This window comes from Petromyzon marinus, unplaced genomic scaffold (genome assembly GCF_048934315.1).
Source record: "Petromyzon marinus isolate PM22_M1 ecotype Great Lakes invasive population unplaced genomic scaffold, UKy_Petmar_22M1.pri1.0 PM_G_Scaffold_32, whole genome shotgun sequence".
Lineage (NCBI taxonomy): Eukaryota > Metazoa > Chordata > Hyperoartia > Petromyzontiformes > Petromyzontidae > Petromyzon > Petromyzon marinus.
The window spans coordinates 1,216,599-1,238,765 of NW_027422895.1; the positions used below are offsets into that span (position 1 = coordinate 1,216,599).

The 22,167-nt window shown below is 51.3% G+C and overlaps 1 protein-coding gene across 1 annotated transcript; it reads right to left on the reverse strand.

Annotated features, from left to right (window-relative positions):
* Nucleotides 1-1,072: 1,072 nt before the first annotated feature.
* On the reverse strand, nt 1,073-17,780 carry LOC142915540 (basal cell adhesion molecule-like). Its single transcript, XM_076061306.1, has 10 exons — nt 17,725-17,780; nt 14,060-14,188; nt 13,455-13,579; nt 12,228-12,444; nt 10,965-11,029; nt 9,501-9,585; nt 8,916-9,098; nt 5,445-5,572; nt 4,176-4,329; nt 1,073-3,168 (listed from the first exon to the last, which is right to left on the reverse strand). Exons 2-10 carry the CDS (start codon nt 14,118-14,120, stop codon nt 2,876-2,878), a joined length of 1,311 nt encoding a protein of 436 aa, XP_075917421.1. The 5' UTR covers nt 14,121-14,188; nt 17,725-17,780; the 3' UTR covers nt 1,073-2,875.
* Nucleotides 17,781-22,167: the final 4,387 nt, after the last annotated feature.

Here is a 22,167-nt window from a genome sequence, read left to right on the forward strand (position 1 = left end):
GATGCTCAAGGCTGCTGATGGAATGGTAGCCAAAGCAGAAATGACTCCCTCAAGGATGATCACCATGGACGTGGAGTAATGTGAAACGATAACACGCAGGCATCAGATGGATGGTATTAGCATCATCGAAAGACCATGTGGAATTGTATTGGCGTGGGAATGCTTTCATTCAGCGGTGGATATTTCTGAGCTGATGATGGCCTCATACTTGTTAATAATGGACGCTTGTGTTGCGCCCGAAACGTCGTGATTTATTTTATTTTACCTACTACGTGACTTTACCGAAAGAACCAAAGCGTATGGCTCCCATAGACTTCAATGTTAAAGGCTCCCATAGACTTCAATGTTAAAGTCTCACATAGACTTCAATGTTAAAGTCTCCCATAGACTTCAATGTTAAAGTCTCCCATAGACTTCAATGTTAAAGTCTCCCATAGACTTCAATGTTAAAGTCTCCCATAGACTTCAATGTTAAAGTCTTCCATAGACTTCAATGCTAAAGTCTCCCATAGACTTCAATGTTAAAGTCTCCCATAGACTTCAATGCTAAAGTCTCCCATAGACTTCAATGTTAAAGTCTTCCATAGACTTCAATGTTAAAGTCTCCCATAGACTTCAATGTTTAAGGCTCCCATAGACTTCAATGTTAAAGTCTCCCATAGACTTCAATGTTAAAGTCTCCCATTGACTTCAATGTTAAAGTCTCCCATAGACTTCAATGTTAAAGTCTCCCATAGACTTCAATGTTTAAGGCTCCCATAGACTTCAATGTTAAAGTCTCCCATAGACTTCAATGTTAAAGTCTCCCATTGACTTCAATGTTAAAGTCTCCCATAGACTTAAATGTTAAAGTCTCCCATAGACTTCAATGTTAAAGTCTCCCATAGACTTCAATGTTAAAGTCTCCCATAGACTTCAAAGAATATGGACACAGTAACCAACGTTATTTATTCACTCTAAGCCCTGCGCAGTTTTAATGAAGGTTATACCTGATTGTAAATCAAATACTACTTCATTTAATTTCAAAGGCACAAACCAATAATGCTAATAAATAACAATGCGGGAATATAGATGAGTTCAAAATGAAAATGTGTTTTTTATTTGCAAGCTAACTGTATGAAAAATTACATCTGTTGAAGAAATAAATTACTTGCTCAAAGGATTAAATCACCTTCCATTACTCAATGCGCATCTCAGATTACTGTTTCTGTGACTAAAGACAATGCAAGTGATCATTGCTGAGATTTTTTGCCAAGATTTGTTCCACTTGCTTGTGTACAGTCTATATATATTACTTTCATGTTACTGTTTAAATAGAACGAAGACGTCGTAATGACCCAACACCACCTATTTCACGGCGTGACTCCACAGGTGAGCCAGGCGATAGGTTTAAGTTGTGCGTCTTCTCGACGATTGCCTTGACCTTTTCTAAGATTAGCCAAATAAGCGGATTCTTTACTCATCCATCCCTCGAAGTTGGCTGTATCACTTGGGGTAGCTAATGCCCACATTAGAATGAGCCAGCACCGTTTTTTATGACAGACAGTAAAATAGAATGATGGATTGATCCATTGATATCAATATCGATTTCGCATTTAATTAAGCATGCATTGAATAGAATATGAAAACAATGGATTATTTGTATCTGAATGTTTATGCAATGGGCCCAAATTCACTACAATGTTATAAAAAACGGATAGATGATTTTATTTAAATTGCGGAAATTCATCTAATCACGAGGTGCAACTAGTGACATCATTGTTACACCTACATCAGAGAGCTACCTTGCATTTTCACTTAATTTGGATTCGACCAACTCTGAGAGTGAGATATAAGTAGCACATGTCAGATGACTGACACGCATTGAACTGCTCTAATGGAGCACAGGAATGTGCTGGTTAAGTGTGACCTCTTGAAGAGATGCCAGAAGATATTCTCGTGGTGTTTCTTGTGGCATCTTTACTAATTGAGACATCGATCTGCTGCCAGTAGGAATTTCCCTGCCTTGTGTATTGGCTTCGATATTACAATTCGGAACATAAATAGTTAAGCATTCAGAAAAATAGTAAAATAAAAAATACAACTGCACATTAAACATGTGCTCAGACACATTTGGCTAATCAGGGTGGAGTCTAAGGTGAAACTGGCTGTTTGCTACTGGAAAATTGATTAAGTAACTGTACTCTTTGATTTACTGTAACCATCTCTGCGTAAAAACAAATTGCATTGTCTAAGGGTATCAGCTTTCCCTGTTCCTTGGCTGTTTGCTCACGGTTCTTCAAAATGTCACGGTTAGATCCGTGTTTAAACAAATAAGAGACACTGACCTTCAAAATGTCACGGTTAGATCCGTGTTTAAACAAATAAGAGACACTGACCTTCAAAATGTCACGGTTAGATCCGTGTTTAAACAAATAAGAGACACTGACCTTCAAAATGTCACGGTTAGATTCGTGTTTAAACAAATAAGAGACACTTACCTTCAAAATGTCACGGTTAGATCCGTGTTTAAACAAATAAGAGACACTGATCTTGAAAATGTCACGGTTAGATTCGTGTTTAAACAAATAAGAGACACTGATCTACAAAATGTCAGTTAGATTCGTGTTTAAACAAATAAGAGACACTGATCTTCAAAATGTCATGGCTCGATCCGTGTTTGCGACCTGAGCTCAAAACACAAAAGACACAAGGTGATGATGATGGTGGTGATGATGGTGGTGGTGACGATGGTTGTGATGTTGACGACGGCGGTGTTGGCGCTGACGATAGCGATGGCGGCGGCGGCGGTGGCGAGGAGCCTGCTTGCAGGCCTGCCTCACGGCTCCGTGTGTCTTGGAGGCAGCGGCAGGCCGTCAACACCGCTGCTGCCTCGTCAGTGACGACCGCACATCTCGGCCAGCGACCTGCGGCCGTGCCTGGTGGCCGCGCCCGTGGCCCTGTGCAGCGCCAGCGTGTGGCCACCGCCCTCCTCCTCCTCGCTCGCGACGAAGCCGACCGCGATCGCCGCCTCTCCTCCCGATCCCTCCTCTTCCGACTCTCCCGAGCAAACGTGATGAAGGGCCGAAATGATGACGACGAGGAGGGGGACGATCACGAAGATGATGGTGAGGATGATGATGATCCACGGTAGACCACGTCCCGACTCCTCCGCTTCCTCCGCTCCTCCTGCGAGTGGAGAGAGACGGTGTGGGCAGAGAGCGCGGAGAGAGAGCAGAGAGAGAGGAGAGAGTGGTGAGTGGAGAGAGATAGAGAGGAGAGAACGTGGAGAGTGGAGAGAGAGAGGACAGAGTGGAGACAGATAGAGAGGAGAGAGATAGAGAGGAGAGAACGTGGAGAGAGTGGAGAGAGAGAGAGAGAGGACAGAGTGGAGACAGATAGAGAGGAGAGAGAGAGGAGAGAACGTGGAGAGAGGAGAGAGGAGAGAGAAAGGAAAGAGTGGAGACAGATAGAGAGGAGAGCGAGTGGAGAGAGAGAGAGTGGTGAGTGGAGAGAGAGAGTGGTGAGTGGAGACAGATAGAGAGGAGAGAGAGTGGAGAGAGAGTGGAGAGAGAGTGGTGAGTGGAGAGAGATAGAGAGGAGAGAGAGTGGAGAGAGAGTGGAGAGAGATAGAGGAGAGAGTGGTGAGTGGAGAGAGAGTGGTGAGTGGAGAGAGTGGAGAGAGAGTGGAGAGAGAGTGGTGAGTGGAGAGAGATAGAGAGGAGAGAGAGTGGAGAGAGAGTGGAGAGAGATAGAGGAGAGAATGGTGAGAAGAGAGAGAGTGGAGAGAGAGGACAGAGTGGAGAGAGACGGCGTGGGCAGAGAGCGTGGAGAGAGAGCAGAGAGAGGAGAGAACATAGAGAGTGGAGAGAGAGAGGACAGAGTGGAGACAGATAGAGAGGAGAGAGTGGAGAGAGTGGAGAGAGAGTGGTGAGTGGAGAGAGAGTAGAGAGAGAGTGGAGAGAGAGTGGAGAGAGTGGTGAGTGGAGAGAGAGTGGAGAGAGTGGAGAGAGTAGAGAGTGGAGAGAGTAGAGAGAGTGGAGAGAGAGTAGAGAGAGTGGAGAGAGAGTAGAGAGAGAGTGGAGAGTGTGGAGAGAGTGGAGAGAGAGAGTGGCGTCTCTGCTAGTGGTATGTGAGAGAGAGAGAGAGACTCAGCGTCATCGCTGAGTCTCTCTCTCTCCTGCCGCCCCGGTTACCTTCCACTGTGACCTTGACGGATCGCGACCTCACCAGGCCCGGCACGGAGGGCGGCGAGGTGACGCACCGGGAGCGGCCGTCGCCGCCGCTCCCCCCGGACGGCCTCGCGTGCCGCGGGGCCGGCGTGGCCCCGCCGGACACCGCCTCCCCGGCCTGAGGCACGCAGAGCGCCGGGAAGGCGACGGCCGTGAGGCTCCATGGAGCGTCGGGCGCTCTCTCTGCTACACCACCCCCCCCCCCCCCCGGAACGCTCACCGACACGCGAACGCTCACCGACACGCGACGACGCGCCCACAGGCGGTGACGTCACCGCGGCGCTCGTGCCAGGCCGTGTGCACGTCGAGGCCACCACGTGAAGTGTCGAACGCCCGCGGGCAGGAGGTTCACGAGGCAGACCCAGCAGGTGCCACGGTGCCATGGGTCGACTGAGATGCCTGGCACGGTGCACCACCTGTACCCCCTACTGTGCCACTCACCTCATTCTCATCTTCGTAAATGTCACGCACCACCATCACCACCGTCACCACCGTCACCCCCACCGTCACCACCACCGTCACCACCACCGTCACCACCACCACCGTCACCACCACCGTCACCACCGCCGTCTTTGTCTCCCCCGTGCTAGCGATGTTTACTACAAGTACTCATTAGAGGTTGAGTAGACCTAAGGGAGGCCCAGGACCGGTTCAGATAATCGCTATCACTGCTGTTGGCTGTGAGCGGGAATCAAACTCAGGTGGTGGTGGTGGTGGCACGGTAGTGGTGGCACGGTGGTTATGGTGGTGACACGGTGGTGGTGGTGGCACGCTGGTGGTGGTGGTGGCACGGTGGTGGTGGTGGCACGGTGGTGGTGGTGGTGGTGACGGTGGTGGTGGTGGTGGTGGTGACGGTGGTGGTGGTGGTGGCACGCTGGTGGTGGTGGCACGGTGGTGGTGGTGGTGACGGTGGTGGTGGTGGCACGCTGGTGGTGGTGGTGGCACGGTGGTGGTGGTGGCACGGTGGTGGTGGTGGTGGCACGGTGGTGGTGGTGGTGGTACGCTGGTGGTGGTGGTGGTGACGGTGGTGGTGGCACGGTGGTGGTGGTACGCTGGTGGTGGTGGTGACGGTGGTGGCACGGTGGTGGTGGCACGCTGGTGGTGGTGACGGTGGTGGTGGTGGCACGGTGGTGGTGGTGGTGGCACGGTGGTGGCACGGTGGTGGTGGCACGCTGGTGGTGGTGGTACGCTGGTGGTGGTGCTGGTGGTGATCGTGACGCAGCGACTGGGTACCTCTGCGCACTTGTAGTCGGGTATCCCGGACGACGAGGGCGTGACCTGGGTCGCCCCGGCCGTGACCTGGGTCGCCCCGGCCGTGACCTGGGTCGCCCCGGTGGGGCCAAGCCTCACGTCTTCCGGGTCTGGCGAGGAGGACAGACGACAACCCCCCGCTGAAATCTCGATTTGAAGCTTTCGTGACTGCAAGGATTCATCTCCTTTGGTTCTTTCGGTAAAGTCACCACCACGTAGAATGAGAATAAAATAATAAATTGATAAAATAAAATAACGCGATAAAATTCTCACGACGTTTCGGGCACGACACAAGCGGCCTTCGTCAGGTGAAGGGACGAGACTGTCTGGACTGATGCTCCTGTTGTTTGTGGAGTGACTCATGCAGCTGGAGCTCCAGCGCTGTCCTCCAGACAGTCTCGTCCCTTCACCTGACGAAGGCCGCTTGCGTCGTGGCCGAAACGTCGTGAGAATTTTCATCGCGTCATTTTATTTCATCGATTTATTATTTTCATTCTCATTCTACGCGGCGGCGGCGACTTTTACCGAAAGGACCGAAGAAGACGACCGCCCGCTCACTCGCGGCCAAGCGGCGCCGTCCGCTCGCGACTTCCCCCCGAGGAGCCGCCGGCGGAGGAATCCGCGGAGCCGCGGGGCTCTCGGCGTGTCCCAGACGTCCAAGTCGGGGTCGCCTCCACCTCGTCTCGCGGTGACGACGACGACGACGATACAACGAGGTGGAACGGGTGGCACGAGGTGGGATGGGGTGGAACGACGATACAACGAGGTGGAACAAGGTGGAACGACGATACGAGGTGGAACGGGGTGGACGGGGTGGAACGAGCCGTCGCGCCCACCCCCACCGGGATTCCGCGTCGCGAGAGGCGACGGTTCAGCGCGAGGAAAGTCGTCCCCAGGCGACGTGGGTTCGACGCCTGGGCCAGGGCATCTCTCCCGCCTCGTAGCAGCAACAACAACAACAAAACAACAACAAAACAACAACACAAGAACAACACAACAACAACACAACAACAACAAAACAATAACAACACAACAACAACAACTCAAATAGTACAACACGCCATTCCGTCCCGGGATGCCGCCTATTGTAGGTGCCACTGGTTCTTCACGTTCTGCAGCTATATATGCCACTGGTTCTTCACGTTCTGTAGATGTAGATGTCACTGGTTTTAAACGTTCTGCAGATGTAGATGCCACTGGTTCTTCACGTTCAGTAGATGTAGATGTCACTGGTTCTTCACGTTCTGCAGATGTAGATGCCACTGGTTCTTCACGTTCTGCAGATGTAGATGCCACTGGTTCTTCACGTTCTGTAGATGTAGATGCCACTGGTTCTTCACGTTCTGTAGATGTAGATGCCACTGGTTCTTCACGTTCTGCAGCTATAGATGCCACTGGTTCTTCACGTTCTGTAGATGTAGATGTCACTGGTTCTTCACGATCTGTAGATGTAGATGCCACTGGTTCTTCACGTTCTGTAGATGTAGATGTCACTGGTTCTTCACGTTCTGCAGATGTAAATGCCACTGGTTCTTCACGTTCTGTAGATGTAGATACCACTGGTTCTTCACGTTCTGTAGATGTAGATGCCACTGGTTCTTCACGTTCTACAGATGTAGATGCCACTGGTTCTTCACGTTCTGCAGATGTAGAAGCCACTGGTTCTTCACGTTCTGTAGATGTAGATGCCACTGGTTCTTCACGTTCTGTAGATGTAGATGCCACTGGTTCTTCACGTTCTGCAGCTATAGATGCCACTGGTTCTTCACGTTCTTTAGATGTAGATGTCACTGGTTCTTCACGTTCTGCAGATGTAGATGCCACTGGTTCTTCACGTTCAGTAGATGTAGATGTCACTGGTTCTTCACGTTCTGCAGATGTAGATGCCACTGGTTCTTCACGTTCTGTAGATGTAGATGCCACTGGTTCTTCACATTCTGCAGATGTAGATGCCACTGGTTCTTCACCTTCTTCAGATGTAGATACCACTGGTTCTTCACGTTCTGCAGATGTAGATGCCACTGGTTCTTCGTGTTCTGCAGATGTAGATGCCACTGGTTCTTCGCGTTCTGCAGATGTAGATGCCACTGGTTCTTCATGTTCTACAGGTGTAGATGCCACTGGTTCTTCACGTTCTACAGATGTAGATGCCACTGGTTCTTCACGTTCTGCAGATGTAGATGCCACTGGTTCTTCACGCTCTGCAGGTGTAGATGCCACTGGTTCTTCACGTTCTCCAGATGTAGATGCCACTGGTTCTTCATGTTCTGTAGATGCCACTGGATCTTCACTATCTGTAGATGTAGATGTCACTGGTTCTTCACGTTCTGCAGATGTAGAAGCCAGTGGTTTTTCACGTTCTGCAGATATAGATGTCACTGGTTTTTCACGTTCTGCAGGTGTAGATGCCACTGGTTGTTCACGTTCTGCAGATGTAGATGCCACTGGTTCTTCACGTTCGGCAGATGTAGATGTCACTGGTTCTACACGTTCTGCAGATGTAGATGCCACTGGTTCATCTTCTTTGGTTCTTTCGGTAAAGTCACGTAGAATGAGAATAAAATAATAAATTGATAAAATAAAATAACACAATAATATTCTCACGACGTTTCGGCCACAACACAAGCGGCCTTCATCAGGTGAAGGGAGCGAGACTGTCTGGTAGGACAGCGCTGGAGACACTGGTTCTTCAGCGCTGTCCTACCAGACAGTCTCGCTCCCTTCACCTAATGAAGGCCGCTTGTGTTGTGGCCGAAACGTCGTGAGAATATTATTGTGTTATTTTATTTTATCAATTTATTATTTTATTCTCATTCTACGTGACTTTACCGAAAGAACCAAAGAAGATGAATCATTGCAGTCACGAAAGCTTTAAATCGAAATGCCACTGGTTCTTCATGTTCTGCAAATGTAGATGCCACTGGTTCTTCACGTTCTTCAGATGTAGATGCCACTGGTTCTTCACGTTCTGCAGATGTAGATGCCTCTGGTTCTTCACGTTCTGTAGATGTAGATGCCACTGGTTCTTCACGTTCTGTAGATGTAGATGCCACTGGTCTTCACATTCTACAGATGTAGATGCCACTGATTCTTCACATTCTGCAGATGTAGATGCCTCTGGTTCTTCACGTTCTGTAGATGTAGATGCCACTGGTTGTTCATGTTCTACAGATGTAAAAGCCACCACCGCCATCTATTGCGTGGCGGTTGAACTTACAACTCTCGTTCCGAACAGGCAACTGGACTTACAAACAGGTTTGAGCGTCTCTCTGAACGTTCAAAAGTCAAATGTTCATAGGCAGTGGTAGTCTCTGTGTTTAATTTGACCTTAACCCAATAAGATGGTCCGTCAGGCATGTATTTTCTGTTGTGCACGTCACACACATTTGTCTGTTGTGCACGTCACACACGTTCGTTGTGCACCGGCGTCTGCCTGGTGTCCCGTGTACTCACAATGCAGCCCCACGTGGATCGTCTCCGAGGCAAAGGCCTCGCTCCTGCCGCCCGGCATCGTGTAGTTCACCACGCAGCGGTACCCGGCTCCCACATCCCGCTCCTCCGGTTTGTAGCTCAGGACGGATGTCACGGCGAAGGTGCCGTTGGCCTCCGTCGCTACCGTCCGCGTCACTTTCACGTCTAGCCACGCGCACGCATGCAAAGACAAAGATCCCCCGTGTGGACTTCAACAGACCGTTGGGACAAGTGCTGTTAGCGAGTGGCAGCCCGGCACGACACGCGAGGGGGTGGGCGGCCAGCACCACGCCCCGCCAGCTTTGTCCCCGCAGCGCTAGCGATGTTTACTCACTGCACCACGTAATAGTGTACACTATGCAATACACGGCACTATAGCAGACGTATTCACCAACAGATACATTAACCGACAGATACATTCACCAGCAGATACATTCACCAGCAGATACACTAACCAACAGATATATTCACCAACAGATACATTAACCAACAGATACATTCACCAGCAGATATATTCACCGGCAGATACATTAACCAACAGATATATTCACCAGCAGATATACTTACCAGGTGATGGCAACAGGGGCAGGGAAGCCTTGTACCAGGTGATGTGGGGCTCTGGGTAAGCGTTGTGCACGAAACATTTACCAATCTGCACGAGAGGGAAACAGACCAACACACACAACAAAGAACCCCTGTATAGCCTTAACAGACTGTAGGGGCAAGTGCTGTTAGCGAGCACCTATAAAGGCCGGAACGGTACACGAGGGGGTGGGTGGCCAGCACCACGCCCGACCGCCTTTGTCTCCCTAGTGGCAATGTTTACACACCGCACCAGGTACTCATTTGAGGCTGAGTCGACCTAGGGGAGGTCCGGGACCGGTTCAGATAATCGTCACTGGTGTTGGCCGTGAGCGGGAATCGAACCCGGATCGCCAGGTTCATAGCGCAGCGCGCTAACCGCTACACTACCGCTCCTCACTCACACATAGACACTCACACAGAGACACACACAAACACTCACACACAGAGACACTCACACAGAGACACACAGACACTCACACACAGAGACACTCACACAGGGAGACACACACAGAGACACTCACACACAGAAACACACACAGACCAACACACACAACAAAGACAAAGAACCCATGTATAGCCTTAACAGACTGTAGGGGCAAGTGCTGTTAGCGAGCACCTATGAAGGCCAGAACGGCACACGAGGGGGTGGGTGGCCAGCACCAAGCCCGGTCGCCTTTGTCTCCCCGGTGCTGGCGATGTTTTTACGCACCGCACCAGGTATTTGAGGCCGAGTCGACCTAGGGGAGGCACAGGAACCGGTTCAGATCATCGTCACCGGTATTGGCCGTGAGCGGGAATCGAACCCGGGTTGCCAGGGTAGTAGCGTTGTCCACGTCGGGATCGAACCCACGACCTCCTGCGTACCAGGCGAGGTAGTCGACATCCCCCTAACCAAAACTAAACCACGTTTGAATCTACGCACGAATCGGTGGCGTCTACAGCACAGCTGTTGGCGTGCGGCCGTTTTCGCGAAGGGGACGCCGTGAAGGTAAAAAAAAAACAACCCTTAAATGACCGTCAGTGGACGGTGCAACAGGAATTTGAAATAAAAAAATGTCAACGTATTCTAGATTTAAAGCTTTCGTGACTGCAAGGATCTCCATACTCTTTGGTTCTATTCGGTAAAGTCACCACGTAGGTAAAAAAGTAAAACAACAAAAAATCACGACGTTTCGGCCACAACACAAGCGGCCTTCATCAGGTGAAGGGATCAGGCTGTCTCGAGGACAGTGCTGGAGTGAAACACAGCCACGCTCAGACCGCGACCTTTAAGCGTGGCTGTGTTTCACTCCAGCACTGTCCTCGAGACAGCCTGATCCCTTCACCTGACGAAGGCCGCTTGTGTTGTGGCCGAAACGTCGTGATTTTTGTTGTTTTATTTTTTACCTACGTGGTGACTTTACCGAATAGAACCAAAGAGAATGTCAACGTAGGCCAAGGGCTCACCTCGTGGCGCTGTCCGTTGAGCAGCACGGGCCGCTTGCTCGCCGTCACGGCCACCGTGGGGGCCGCTGGAAGGGAAGCGAGGGGAGGGGCCGTCCCGTGCGTCAATTTGTCGCGGGGCCGTCATCGGCCACTTGCTCCTGAGTCCGACCTCACTCCGAAATATGGCCGGGTAGTGCGTCATGTATAGTAGCAGCAGTGTGCACGCCGTGCAACGCGTGTGGAATCGACGGGAGTGAAGTTGGACTTACGGGCAAAATAGACTAACGAACGTGGACCCTCTGGATCCCGGCTTGTTCGTATGTGGGTAACGTTCGTAAGAAGTAACGTCGGTAAGTAGTAGAGACCACGCAAAAATATTCGCGAGTGAGTCACTGTGGTAACGTTCGTAAGTAGAGGCGTCACGCAGTAACGTTCGTAAGCAGGGGAGCCCTCGTAATGTCCACTAAGGAGTCTCCGTAGCAACGTCCGTAAGTAAGGGGAGCCCTCGTAATGTCCACTAAGGAGTCTCCGTAGCAACGTCCGTAAGTAAGGGGAGTCCTCGTAATGTCCACTAAGGAGTCTCCGTAGCAACGTCCGTAAGTAAGGGGAGTCCTCGTAATGTCCACTAAGGAGTCTCCGTAGCAACGTCCGTAAGTAAGGGGAGTCCTCGTAATGTCCACTAAGGAGTCTCCGTAGCAACGTCCGTAAGTAAGGGGAGTCCTCGTAATGTCCACTAAGGAGTCTCCGTAGCAACGTCCGTAAGTAAGGGGAGTCCTCGTAATGTCCACTAAGGAGTCTCCGTAGCAACGTTCGTAAGAAAGGGGAGTCCTTGTAATGTCCACTAAGAGGTCTCCGTAGCAACATCCGTAAGTAAGGGGAGTCCTCGCAATGTCCACTAAGGAGTCTCCGTAGCAACGTCCGTAAGTAAGGGGAGTCCTCGCAATGTCTACTAAGGAGTCTCCGTAGCAACGTCCGTAAGTAAGGGGAGTCCTCGTAATATCCACTAAGGAGTCTCCGTAGCAACGTCCGTAAGTAAGGGGAGTCCTCGTAATATCCACTAAGGAGTCTCCGTAGCAATGTCCGTAAGGGGAGTCCTCGTAATGTCCACTAAGGAGTCTCCGTAGCAACGTCCGTAAGTAAGGGGGGTCCTCGTAATGTCCACTAAGGAGTCTCCGTAGCAACGTCCGTAAGTAAGGGGGGTCCACGTCGTAGGGGACGTCCCCCCCCCCCCCCCCCACTGCGCGTCATTCTAAAGTGAGTAGCCCCGACCGTGAGCTCGCTTACAAAACAGCCGCACTCTTGTGGTCGCCTCTGCCACGCCGGCCCGCCCCGCAAACACCTGGCAGATGAAGTCTCGCTCATCCGCGACCACCGTCGCGTCCAGCGCCAGGGCGGAATCGTCACGTTGGGCATCAATGCGGTCCGTGTAGCCGGTGTCCCCGTCGGCCACGAAGCGACGTAAGTCGCGGTACGATATCCTCACTCGCGAAGTTGTCGAAATCTGCACCGGGGGGGGTTTTGGCGACGGCGGTCGGGCGGATGACAGCGTGGTGAGTCTATGGGTAGCAGTGGTGAGTCTATGGGTGGTGGTGAGTCTATGGGTGGCAGTGCTGAGTCTATGGGTAGTGTTGAGTCTATGGGTGGCAGTGTTGAGTCTATGGGCAGCAGTGTTGAGTCTATGGGTGGCAGTGCTGAGTCTATGGGTAGCAGTGTTGAGTCTATGGGTAGCAGTGTTGAGTCTATGGGTAGCAGTGTTGAGTCTATGGGTGGCAGTGTTGAGTCTATGGGCAGCAGTGTTGAGTTTACAGGCAGTGTTGAGTCTATGGGTAGCAGTGCTGAGTCTATGGGTGGCAGTGTTGAGTCTATGGGTGGCAGTGTTGAGTCTATGGGTAGCAGTGTTGAGTCTATGGGTGGCAGTGTTGAGTCTATGGGTGGCAGTGTTGAGTCTATGGGTGGCAGTGTTGAGTCTATGGGCAGCAGTGTTGAGTTTACGGGCAGTGTTGAGTCTATGGGTAGCAGTGCTGAGTCTATGGGTGGCAGTGTTGAGTCTACGGGCAGTGTTGAGTCTATGGGTAGCAGTGTTGAGTCTATGGTGCAGTGTTGAGTCTATGGTGCGGTGTTGAGTCTATGGGCAGTGTTGAGTCTATGGTGCAGTGTTGAGTCAATGGTGCAGTGTTGAGTCTATGGTGCAGTGTTGAGTCTATGGGCAGTGTTGAGTCTATGGTGCAGTGTTGAGTCTATGGGCAGTGTTGAGTTTACGGTGCAGTGTTGAGTCTATGGTGCAGTGTTGAGTCTATGGTACAGTGTTGAGTCTATGGTGCAGTGTTGAGTCTATGGGTAGCAGTGTTGAGTCTATGGGTGGCAGTGTTGTGTCTATGGGTAGCAGTGCTGAGTCTATGGGTAGCAGTGCTGAGTCTATGGGTAGCAGTGCTGAGTCTTTTGCTCACCGTACGTATCTGCCCGTGACAAGTGGCGGTGTGCGGGGGGGTGGGTGGGGGTGGCGGTACTCACGATGAACCACTGGGTGACCACGCCGCTAGCCACGGAGACGTTGTACGTGCAGGGGACCACCAGAGGGCGTCCCAGTTCCACCTCTACCAGCGGCCTCACGGAGATGGAGATCGCCGCATGGCCACCTGCCACGATCACCGCACGCAGACTCCTAGTGTAGTGTATAGTAGTGTAGTGTATAATGTAGTGTATAGTGTAGTGTATAGTGTAGTGTACAGTGTAGTGTATAGTGTAGTGTACAGTGTAGTGTGCAGTGTATAGTGTAGTGTATAGTGTAGTGTACAGTGTAGTGTATAGTGTAGTGTATAGTGTAGTGTACAGTGTAGTGTAGTGTATAGTGTAGTGTACAGTGTAGTGTATAGTGTAGTGTATAGTGTAGTGTGTAGTAGTGTAGTGTATAGTAGTGTAGTGTATAGTGTAGTGTATAGTGTAGTGTATAGTAGTGTAGTGTATAGTAGTGTAGTGTATAGTGTAGTGTATAATGTATAGTAGTGTAGTGTAGTGTATAGTGTAGTGTATAGTAGTGTAGTGTATAGTGTAGTATACAGTAGCGATGCCCCCGCTGTGTGCTGCGGTGTGACGACGTACACGATGGCGATCATCACCTTGCAAGGAGGAGAAGGAGGAGAGGAGGAGGAGCAGCACCACCAGACACCGTGGCAACATTTTGTCGGCACCGTCCTCGCCGCAGATTGTGGAGCCGTCAAACCACCGTGGCCTTCCCGTCGCTAGTCCTAGTGTAAGTATTAAACGCGACGCATTTCACGATACCCGTCGAGCGGTCCTCCACTCACGACGGAGATGCGTTACGACGACCCTCACCGCAGGTCTAAAATATCGTTAAGTCTAAGATGGCCCTAGCCTACCCGGGAGTCTTAAAGAATGGTGATAATTTAGCAAAACAGAGTAATTTACAGTACCGTACTGTGTAAACTATATACTGTATGTATTTATTAATTACAATACTGCATTGCACAGTAAAATGTAAAGTAAAAAAACAAGGTAAATTCTTAGCCTACCTATGTGAACTGCAATTTAATAGAAAGTTTCTTCAGGAAACAAACCTATCCGCTGTAAAAACTTTTAACGCGCATTTAACGTACAGTATCGTGCTAACCCTAACATGAAATCGCTAAACCTACGTACCGTACTCTACGTACCGTACTCTACGTACCGTACTCTACGTACCGTACTGTACATACCGTACTGTACGTACCGTACTCTACGTACCGTACTCCACGTACCGTACTCCACGTACCGTACTGTACGTACCGTACTCTACGTACAGTACTCTACGTACCGTACTCCACGTACCGCACTCCACGTACCGTACTCTACGTACCGTACTCTACGTACCGTACTCCACGTACCGTACTCTACGTACCGTACTCTACGTACCGTACTCTACGTACTGTACTCTACGTACCGTACTCTACGTACCGTACTCCACGTACTGTACTCTATGTACAGTACTCTACGTACCGTACTCTACGTACTGTACTCTACGTACCGTACTCTACGTACAGTACTCTACGTACCGTACTCTACGTACCGTACTCTACGTACCGTACTGTATGTACCGTACTCTACGTACAGTACTCTACGTACCGTACTCTACGTACCGTACTCCATGTACCGTACTCCACGTACAGTACTCTACGTACCGTACTCTACGTACCGTACTCCACGTACCGTACTCTACGTACTGTACACACACTGAACGTATCGTAACGTATCGTATTGTGCTGCACTCGCCAAGATTCGTACCTCGTAGTACGCTGCTGCGTTTGCCTGCCGCGCGAAGGTGAAAAAATAAAATGAAAAAAAATATCTTCTTTGGTTCTTTCGGTAAAGTCACCGCCACGTAGAATGAGAATAAAATAATAAATTGTTATAACCTGTCGTCCCGACAGGTTTGTTCCTTTCACCTGAAGAAGGCCACTTGTGTTGTGGCCGAAACGTCGTGAGAATTTAATCGTGTTAATTTATTACTTTATTCTCATTCTACGCGGTGGTGACTTTACCGAAAGAACCAAAGAGGATGAACTCTCGCGGTCACGAAAGCTTTAAATTGAAACGCAAAAAAAAGTAATAAAAGTAAATCACGACGTTTGACGGAAGCAACGCGAAGTGTGGTTCCATCGCTGGGGAGCAAATGGGCCGGCGGTCCCCTCTCGTCACACCCCCCCCCACGAACTCACACACGCCCCACTAGACACCCACACACACGCCCCACTAAACACCCACACACACGCCCAACTAGACACCCACACGCACGCCCCACTAAACACCCACACGCACGCCCCACTAAACACCCGCACGCACGCCCCACTAAACACCCACACGCACGCCCCACTAAACACCCGCACGCACGCCCCACTAAACACCCGCACGCACGCCCCACTAAACACCCGCATGCACGCCCCACTAGACACCCACACGCACGCCCCACTAAACACCCACACGCACGCCCCACTAAACACCCGCACGCACGCCCCACTAAACACCCACACGCACGCCCCACTAAACACCCGCACGCACGCCCCACTAAACACCCGCACGCACGCCCCACTAAACACCCACACGCACGCCCCACTAAACACCCGCACGCACGCCCCACTAGACACCCACACGCACGCCCCACTAAACACCCACACGCACGCCCCACTAAACACCCGCACGCACGCCCCACTAAACACCCACACGCACGCCCCACTAAACACCCGCACGCACCCCCGTAGGGTCTCGAGGAGGGATCTACCTGGCACGGTGGGTCTTCACCCGAGGGCCCCCGCTAGCAGGGACGTCCCGCGGTTTCCCCGGACCGGGAAATTGGCCGAGCCCCTCCCAGACCGGATTAAACGGCGGGCCCCCCCTAAAAGGGGGCATAGAGCTTGACAGGACCGGCGGCGACGAAGCCCGCGCGGCACGGGGGACGGTGCCCCCGAGGCGAGCTCCCTGCGGCAGGGCGCACGGCGGCGTGGGAGGGAACAGCCCCTAGGCGGACAGGAGGAGGATCTGAGAGAGCGAGGGACCGAGGGGATTGTCGACGAGTCGGCGGCGGCGGGGGAACGCAGAGCGTTCAAAACGTCCGCGGGAAGGATTCGAGCGGACGCGCGGGATGACGTCACGTGACACGGGGATTGACGGGCTTTGAGAACGTAATGGGGGGAAGGAAATTGGGATCGACGTTCTTCTGGAGCGGCGAGAGAGAAGACTGGCCGCCCTCGGCGGTCCGCGGCGGACGCCCCCGGGGCCGGGTTCGGCCGACAACGACCGCCCGGAGCAAAGTCTCCGAGGCGAGCGTCTTCCCCCCCAACAACGCCCCTCCCGCCGCCGCGCAGCTGGAAAGACGAGCGAGCACGGGCGGCCGATCCGGGCCCAGTTCGCGGCGAGCCCCGGCCGGGGGGACGGTCGCTCTCCGCCGAGGGGAGGCGGCAAGAGGTCAGGGCGCGGTCCGCAGGGAGCTGGCTGGAGGGGAGGCCCGCAAGCCAAGGGGTCGCCATTCATGCCGGGAGTAAAAACCTTGGCGCCGGACTGGCCGGCCGACGCGTTGCGCGTGAAGAGGGCTCAAAGGAGCGGTGGGACAGCGATCGGCGTCACCGCTGTGTGTGTGGGTGACTCCGATCAGTGCGGGTACCGCGTGATCCCACGTACTAAATAAATAATTAAATAGACGACCGCTCCCGCGCAGAGATTAATTGATTGATTCCGGGCGCCGGGCGGCTTGTTTTGTACGATGGCTTAGTGAAATAATTAATTGGTTCATTCATACCAGCTGCGAGCGGGCGATTTAAACATCACGTTTAAACATATTTAAACGACATGACGTCACATTTAAACAACGTCATCACATTTAAACAACGACATGACGTCATCCGCGCGGTTAGGACGCGCGCCAAATTAACCCCTAGGCTTCCGTCAAACGGCACAAAAAAAACTAAAAAATTACTGTGTCGTAGAATCTTTTGTTCTGTTCAATTTATTTCAAAGCCGTCGTATGATGAGACGAAGAAGCAATTTGTAAGTATCACGGTATAATAATTATTATTTTACGCGGCATATCTCACAAAAACTCGTGGTCAAACTCGATTATTTCGTGAAAGTCCACGTAGAAACGAGAAAAGAATACATTAAATAATGGCAACACGACGTTTCGATCATGATCAGGTTTAAATGAAAGAGAAAACGAACCTAGTAAAGTTAATAATATTAATATAATTCAATAAAACACACACAGAGACGTCTCACACAACAGTCAACACCCTACCTGGTTGATTGACGTTGGGAGACCACGCCCACACACGTGATCGTCTAACTCGGTCGATTCCCACGTATTCACAGTAAGAATCGATTAATGAAGGTTCATTTTAGACCACTGTTGAGTCCCATGTTATCACAACGGAAATCGATTTCATTAGCCTAATCCACTATAAATCGATTCCCATGTTATACCAAAGGAAATCGACTCCATACATCCATAACTCTACTATAATCGATTCCTAATTGCATCCCATTGGGAATCGACGCGTGTATATTTAATCGAACGTTAAATCGATTTTCTCTGCACGTGACTTGGCGTGTTGTGAATGGCGATGCGGAAACTCTTCGTCCTCCACCTCGTCACGTGGTGCAGCAGCCACGGTGAGCCGAGCCAATCGATACATCGGTGGAACGGTGGTGCAGTGATTAGCGCACTGTGTGTGTGGGGAGCGGTGGTGCAGTGGTTAGCGCACTGTGTGAGTGGTGTGTCTGTGTGTTGTGTGTGTGTGGTGTGTGTGTGTGGTGTGTCTGTGTGTGGTGTGGTGTGTGTGGTGTGTCTGTGTGTGGTGTGTGTGTGTGTGATGTGTGTGTGGTGTGTGTGGTGTGTGTGTGACTGTGTGTGTGGTGTGTGTGTAGTGTGTGTGTGGTGTGTGTGTGACTGTGTGTGTGGTGTGTCTGTGTGTTGTGTGTGTGTGGTGTGTCTGTGTGTGGTGTGTGTGTGGTGTGTGTGTCTGTGTGTGGAGTGTGTGGTGTGTCTGTGTGTGGTGTGTCTGTGTGTGGTGTGTGTGTGTGGTGTGTGTGGTGTGTCTGTTTGCGGTGTGTCTGTGTGTGGTGTGTCTGTGTGTGGTGTGTGTGTGGTGTGTGTGGTGTGTCTGTGTGGGGTGTGTGTGTGTGTGTGGTGTGTCGTGTGTCTGTGTGTGGTGTGTGTGGTGTGTCTGTGTGTGGTGTGTCTATGTGTGGTGTGTCTGTGTGTGGTGTGTCTGTGTGTGGTGTGTCTGTGTGTGGTGTGTCTATGTGTGGTGTGTCTGTGTGTGGTGTGTCTGTGTGTGGTGTGTCTGTGTGTGGTGTGTGTGGTGTATCTGGTGTGGTGTATCTGGTGTGGTGTGTGGCGTGTGTGGTGTGTCTGTGTGTGGTGTGTGTGTGGTGTGTGTGGTGTGTCTGTGTGTGGTGTGTCTGTGTGTGGTCTGTGTGGTGTGTCTGTGTGTGGTGTGTCTATGTGTGGTGTGTCTGTGTGTGGTGTGTCTGTGTGTGTGTCTGTGTGTGGTGTGTGTGGTGTGTCTGTGTGTGGTGTGTGGTGTATCTGGTGTGGTGTGTGGCGTGTGTGGTGTGTCTGTGTGTGGTGTGTCTGTATGTGGTGTGTCTGTGTGTGATGTGTGGTGTGTCTGTATGTGGTGTGTGGTGTGTGTGGTGTTTGTGTGTGTGGTGTGTCTATGTGTGTTGTGTGGTGTTTGTGTGTGTGGTGTGTCTGTGTGTGGTGTGTGTGGTGTTTGTGTGTGTGGTGTGTGACTGTGTGTGTGTGGTGTGTGTGTGGTGTGTGTGGTGTGTGTGACTCTGTGTGTGTGGTGGGTGTGGTGTGGTGTATCTGGTGTGGTGTGTGGCGTGTGTGGTGTGTCTGTGTGTGGTGTGTGTGTGGTGTGTGTGGTGTGTCTGTGTGTGGTGTGTCTGTGCCTGTGTGTGGTGTGTCTGTGTGTGGTGTGTCTGTGTGTGTGTCTGTGTGTGGTGTGTGTGGTGTGTCTGTGTGTGGTGTGTGGTGTATCTGGTGTGGTGTGTGGCGTGTGTGGTGTGTCTGTGTGTGGTGTGTCTGTATGTGGTGTGTCTGTGTGTAGTGGGGAGCGATAGTGTAGCGGTTAGCGCGCTGCGCTATGAACCTGGCGACCCGGGTTCGATTCCCGCTCACGGCCAACACCAGTGACGATTATCTGAACCGCTCCCGGGCCTCCCCTAGGTCGACTCAGCCTCAAATGAGTACCTGGCGCGGTGTGTAAACATTGCCACTAGGGAGACAAAGGCGGTCGGGCGTGGTGCTGGCCACCCACCCCCTCGTGTACCGTTCCGGCCTTCATAGGTGCTCGCTAACAGCACTTGCCCCTACAGTCTGTTAAGGCTATATGGGGGATCTTTGGATCTTTGTGGTGTGTGCGACTGTGTGGTGTGTCTGTGTGTGTGACTGTGTGGTGTGACTGTGTGGTGTGACTGTGTGGTGTGTCTGTGTGGTGTGGTGTGTGTGGTGTTTGTGTGTGTGGTGTGTGTGACTGTGTGTGTGGTGTGTGTGACTGTGGTGTGTCTGTGTGTGACTGTGTGGTGTGTCTGTGTGTGACTGTGTGGTGTGCTTGTGTGTGGGGTGTGTGGGGTGTCTGTGTGTGGTGTGTGTGGTGTATCTGGTGTGGTGTATCTGGTGTGGTGTGTGGCGTGTGTGGTGTGTCTGTGTGTGGTGTGTGTGTGGTGTGTGTGGTGTGTCTGTGTGTGGTGTGTGTGTGGTGTGTCTGTGTGTGGTGTGTGTGGTGTGTCTGTGTGTGGTGTGTCTATGTGTGGTGTGTCTGTGTGTGGTTTGTCTGTGTGTGTCTGTGTGTGGTGTGTGTGGTGTGTGGTGTATCTGGTGTGGTGTGTGGCGTGTGTGGTGTGTCTGTGTGTGGTGTGTCTGTATGTGGTGTGTCTGTGTGTGATGTGTGGTGTGTCTGTATGTGGTGTGTGGTGTGTGTGGTGTTTGTGTGTGTGGTGTGTCTATGTGTGGTGTGTGGTGTTTGTGTGTGTGGTGTGTCTGTGTGTGGTGTGTGTGGTGTTTGTGTGTGTGGTGTGTGACTGTGTGTGTGACTGTGTGTGTGTGGTGTGTGTGGTGTGTGTGGTGTGTGTGGTGTGTGTGACTCTGTGTGTGTGGTGTGTGCGACTGTGTGGTGTGTCTGTGTGTGTGACTGTGTGTGTTGGTGTGTGTGGTGTGTCTGTGTGGTGTGGTGTGTGTGGTGTTTGTGTGTGTGGTGTGTGTGACTGTGTGTGTGGTGTGTGTGACTGTGGTGTGTCTGTGTGTGACTGTGTGGTGTGCTTGTGTGTGGTGTGTGTCTGTGACTGTGTATGTGTAGTGTATGTGGTGTGTGACTGTGTGGTGTGACTGTGTGTGTTCTTCTCAGCCCCTCCTCACAATTCACACGTGCATTAACGTTAATGGAAGTCAGCTTGAACTATTTGTTAAAATAAATTAAATTACCCCGATGTGATTTGTTAAAATAAATATCACCCTGTATATTTCATTTCAGGCAGTGTTATTGACTGTTTATTTTTTGTAAACGTTTAGAAGGTTGGTTTATAAAGGGTAGCGCTCAAAGCCTTACAGAAACCAATGAAAATATATATTTTCTAAAATAAAATATTTAAAGTGACTGAAACATATTCTTGGTTCTTAATTACTTTCATCCAACTTGTTTTCCATTTGTAGGAGTTCTCAAAGTGAAGAAAGGAAGCATGTCCCTTCCCATCGACGACCTTTCAAAACACATTTATCACCTTGGCCGGTTTGTAAATTGCCCATCAAATTTACAGCCACTGATACAGGATCTGGCCAAAGCTGGATTTGTTTTTACACCAGAAAGGAAGACAAGGTTGAATGCTTCTCCTGCAAAGGAGTGATCGGTAATTGGAAGCCAGGTGACTCGGCTTAAAGGTCGCGATCTGAGCGTGGCTGTGTTCGCTCCAGCGCTGTCCTCCAGACAGGTCTCGTCCCTTCACCTGATGAAGGCCACTTGTGTTGTGGCCGAAACGTCGTGAGAATTATTTTATTCTCATTCTACGTGGTGGTGACTTTACCGAAAGAACCAAAGAAGATGAATCCTTGCAGTCACGAAAGCTTCAAATCGAAATTTGCAGAGTTTTACAAATTGTACGTTTGCTCGGTCACTGGCACAAGCTGCAAATGCTCAGACCTCCGGCGGAGCATCTGCACCGAGACATATTGCGGCGGCTACCAACGATGCATCCGAAATCACCCGTCATTATCATCAATCTCTGCCAACCTCCGATTGCCACGAACGAACCGCCTATGCAAAACGCTCCGACTTCCCTGCCGCACGTGAAGGAAGGGGCACCGTCCAACTGGGAGATGCGCGTCGAAGCAAACCGGCCGCTCTCATTCTCCACGTGGCCAGAAGTCATCTCCCGTTCGGCCTGAGGACTTAGCACGCGCCGGACTGTACTACGTGGGTCCCGGCGACCGGGTGGTCCTGCCTCTGTTGTTCCGGCGAAATGTCTCACTGGGAGGAGGGAGGGAGATGTTCTATATTTGAAGCTTTCGTGACTGCAAGGATCCATACTCTTTGGTTCTATTCGGTAAAGTCACCACGTAGGTATTTTTTTACCTACGTGACTTTACCGAATAGAACCAAAGAGAAGGAGGGGGATGTCCCTGTGAAGGAGCACGAGCGACATTTCTCAACCGGCGCTTTCGCGACGGGCAGCAGCAACG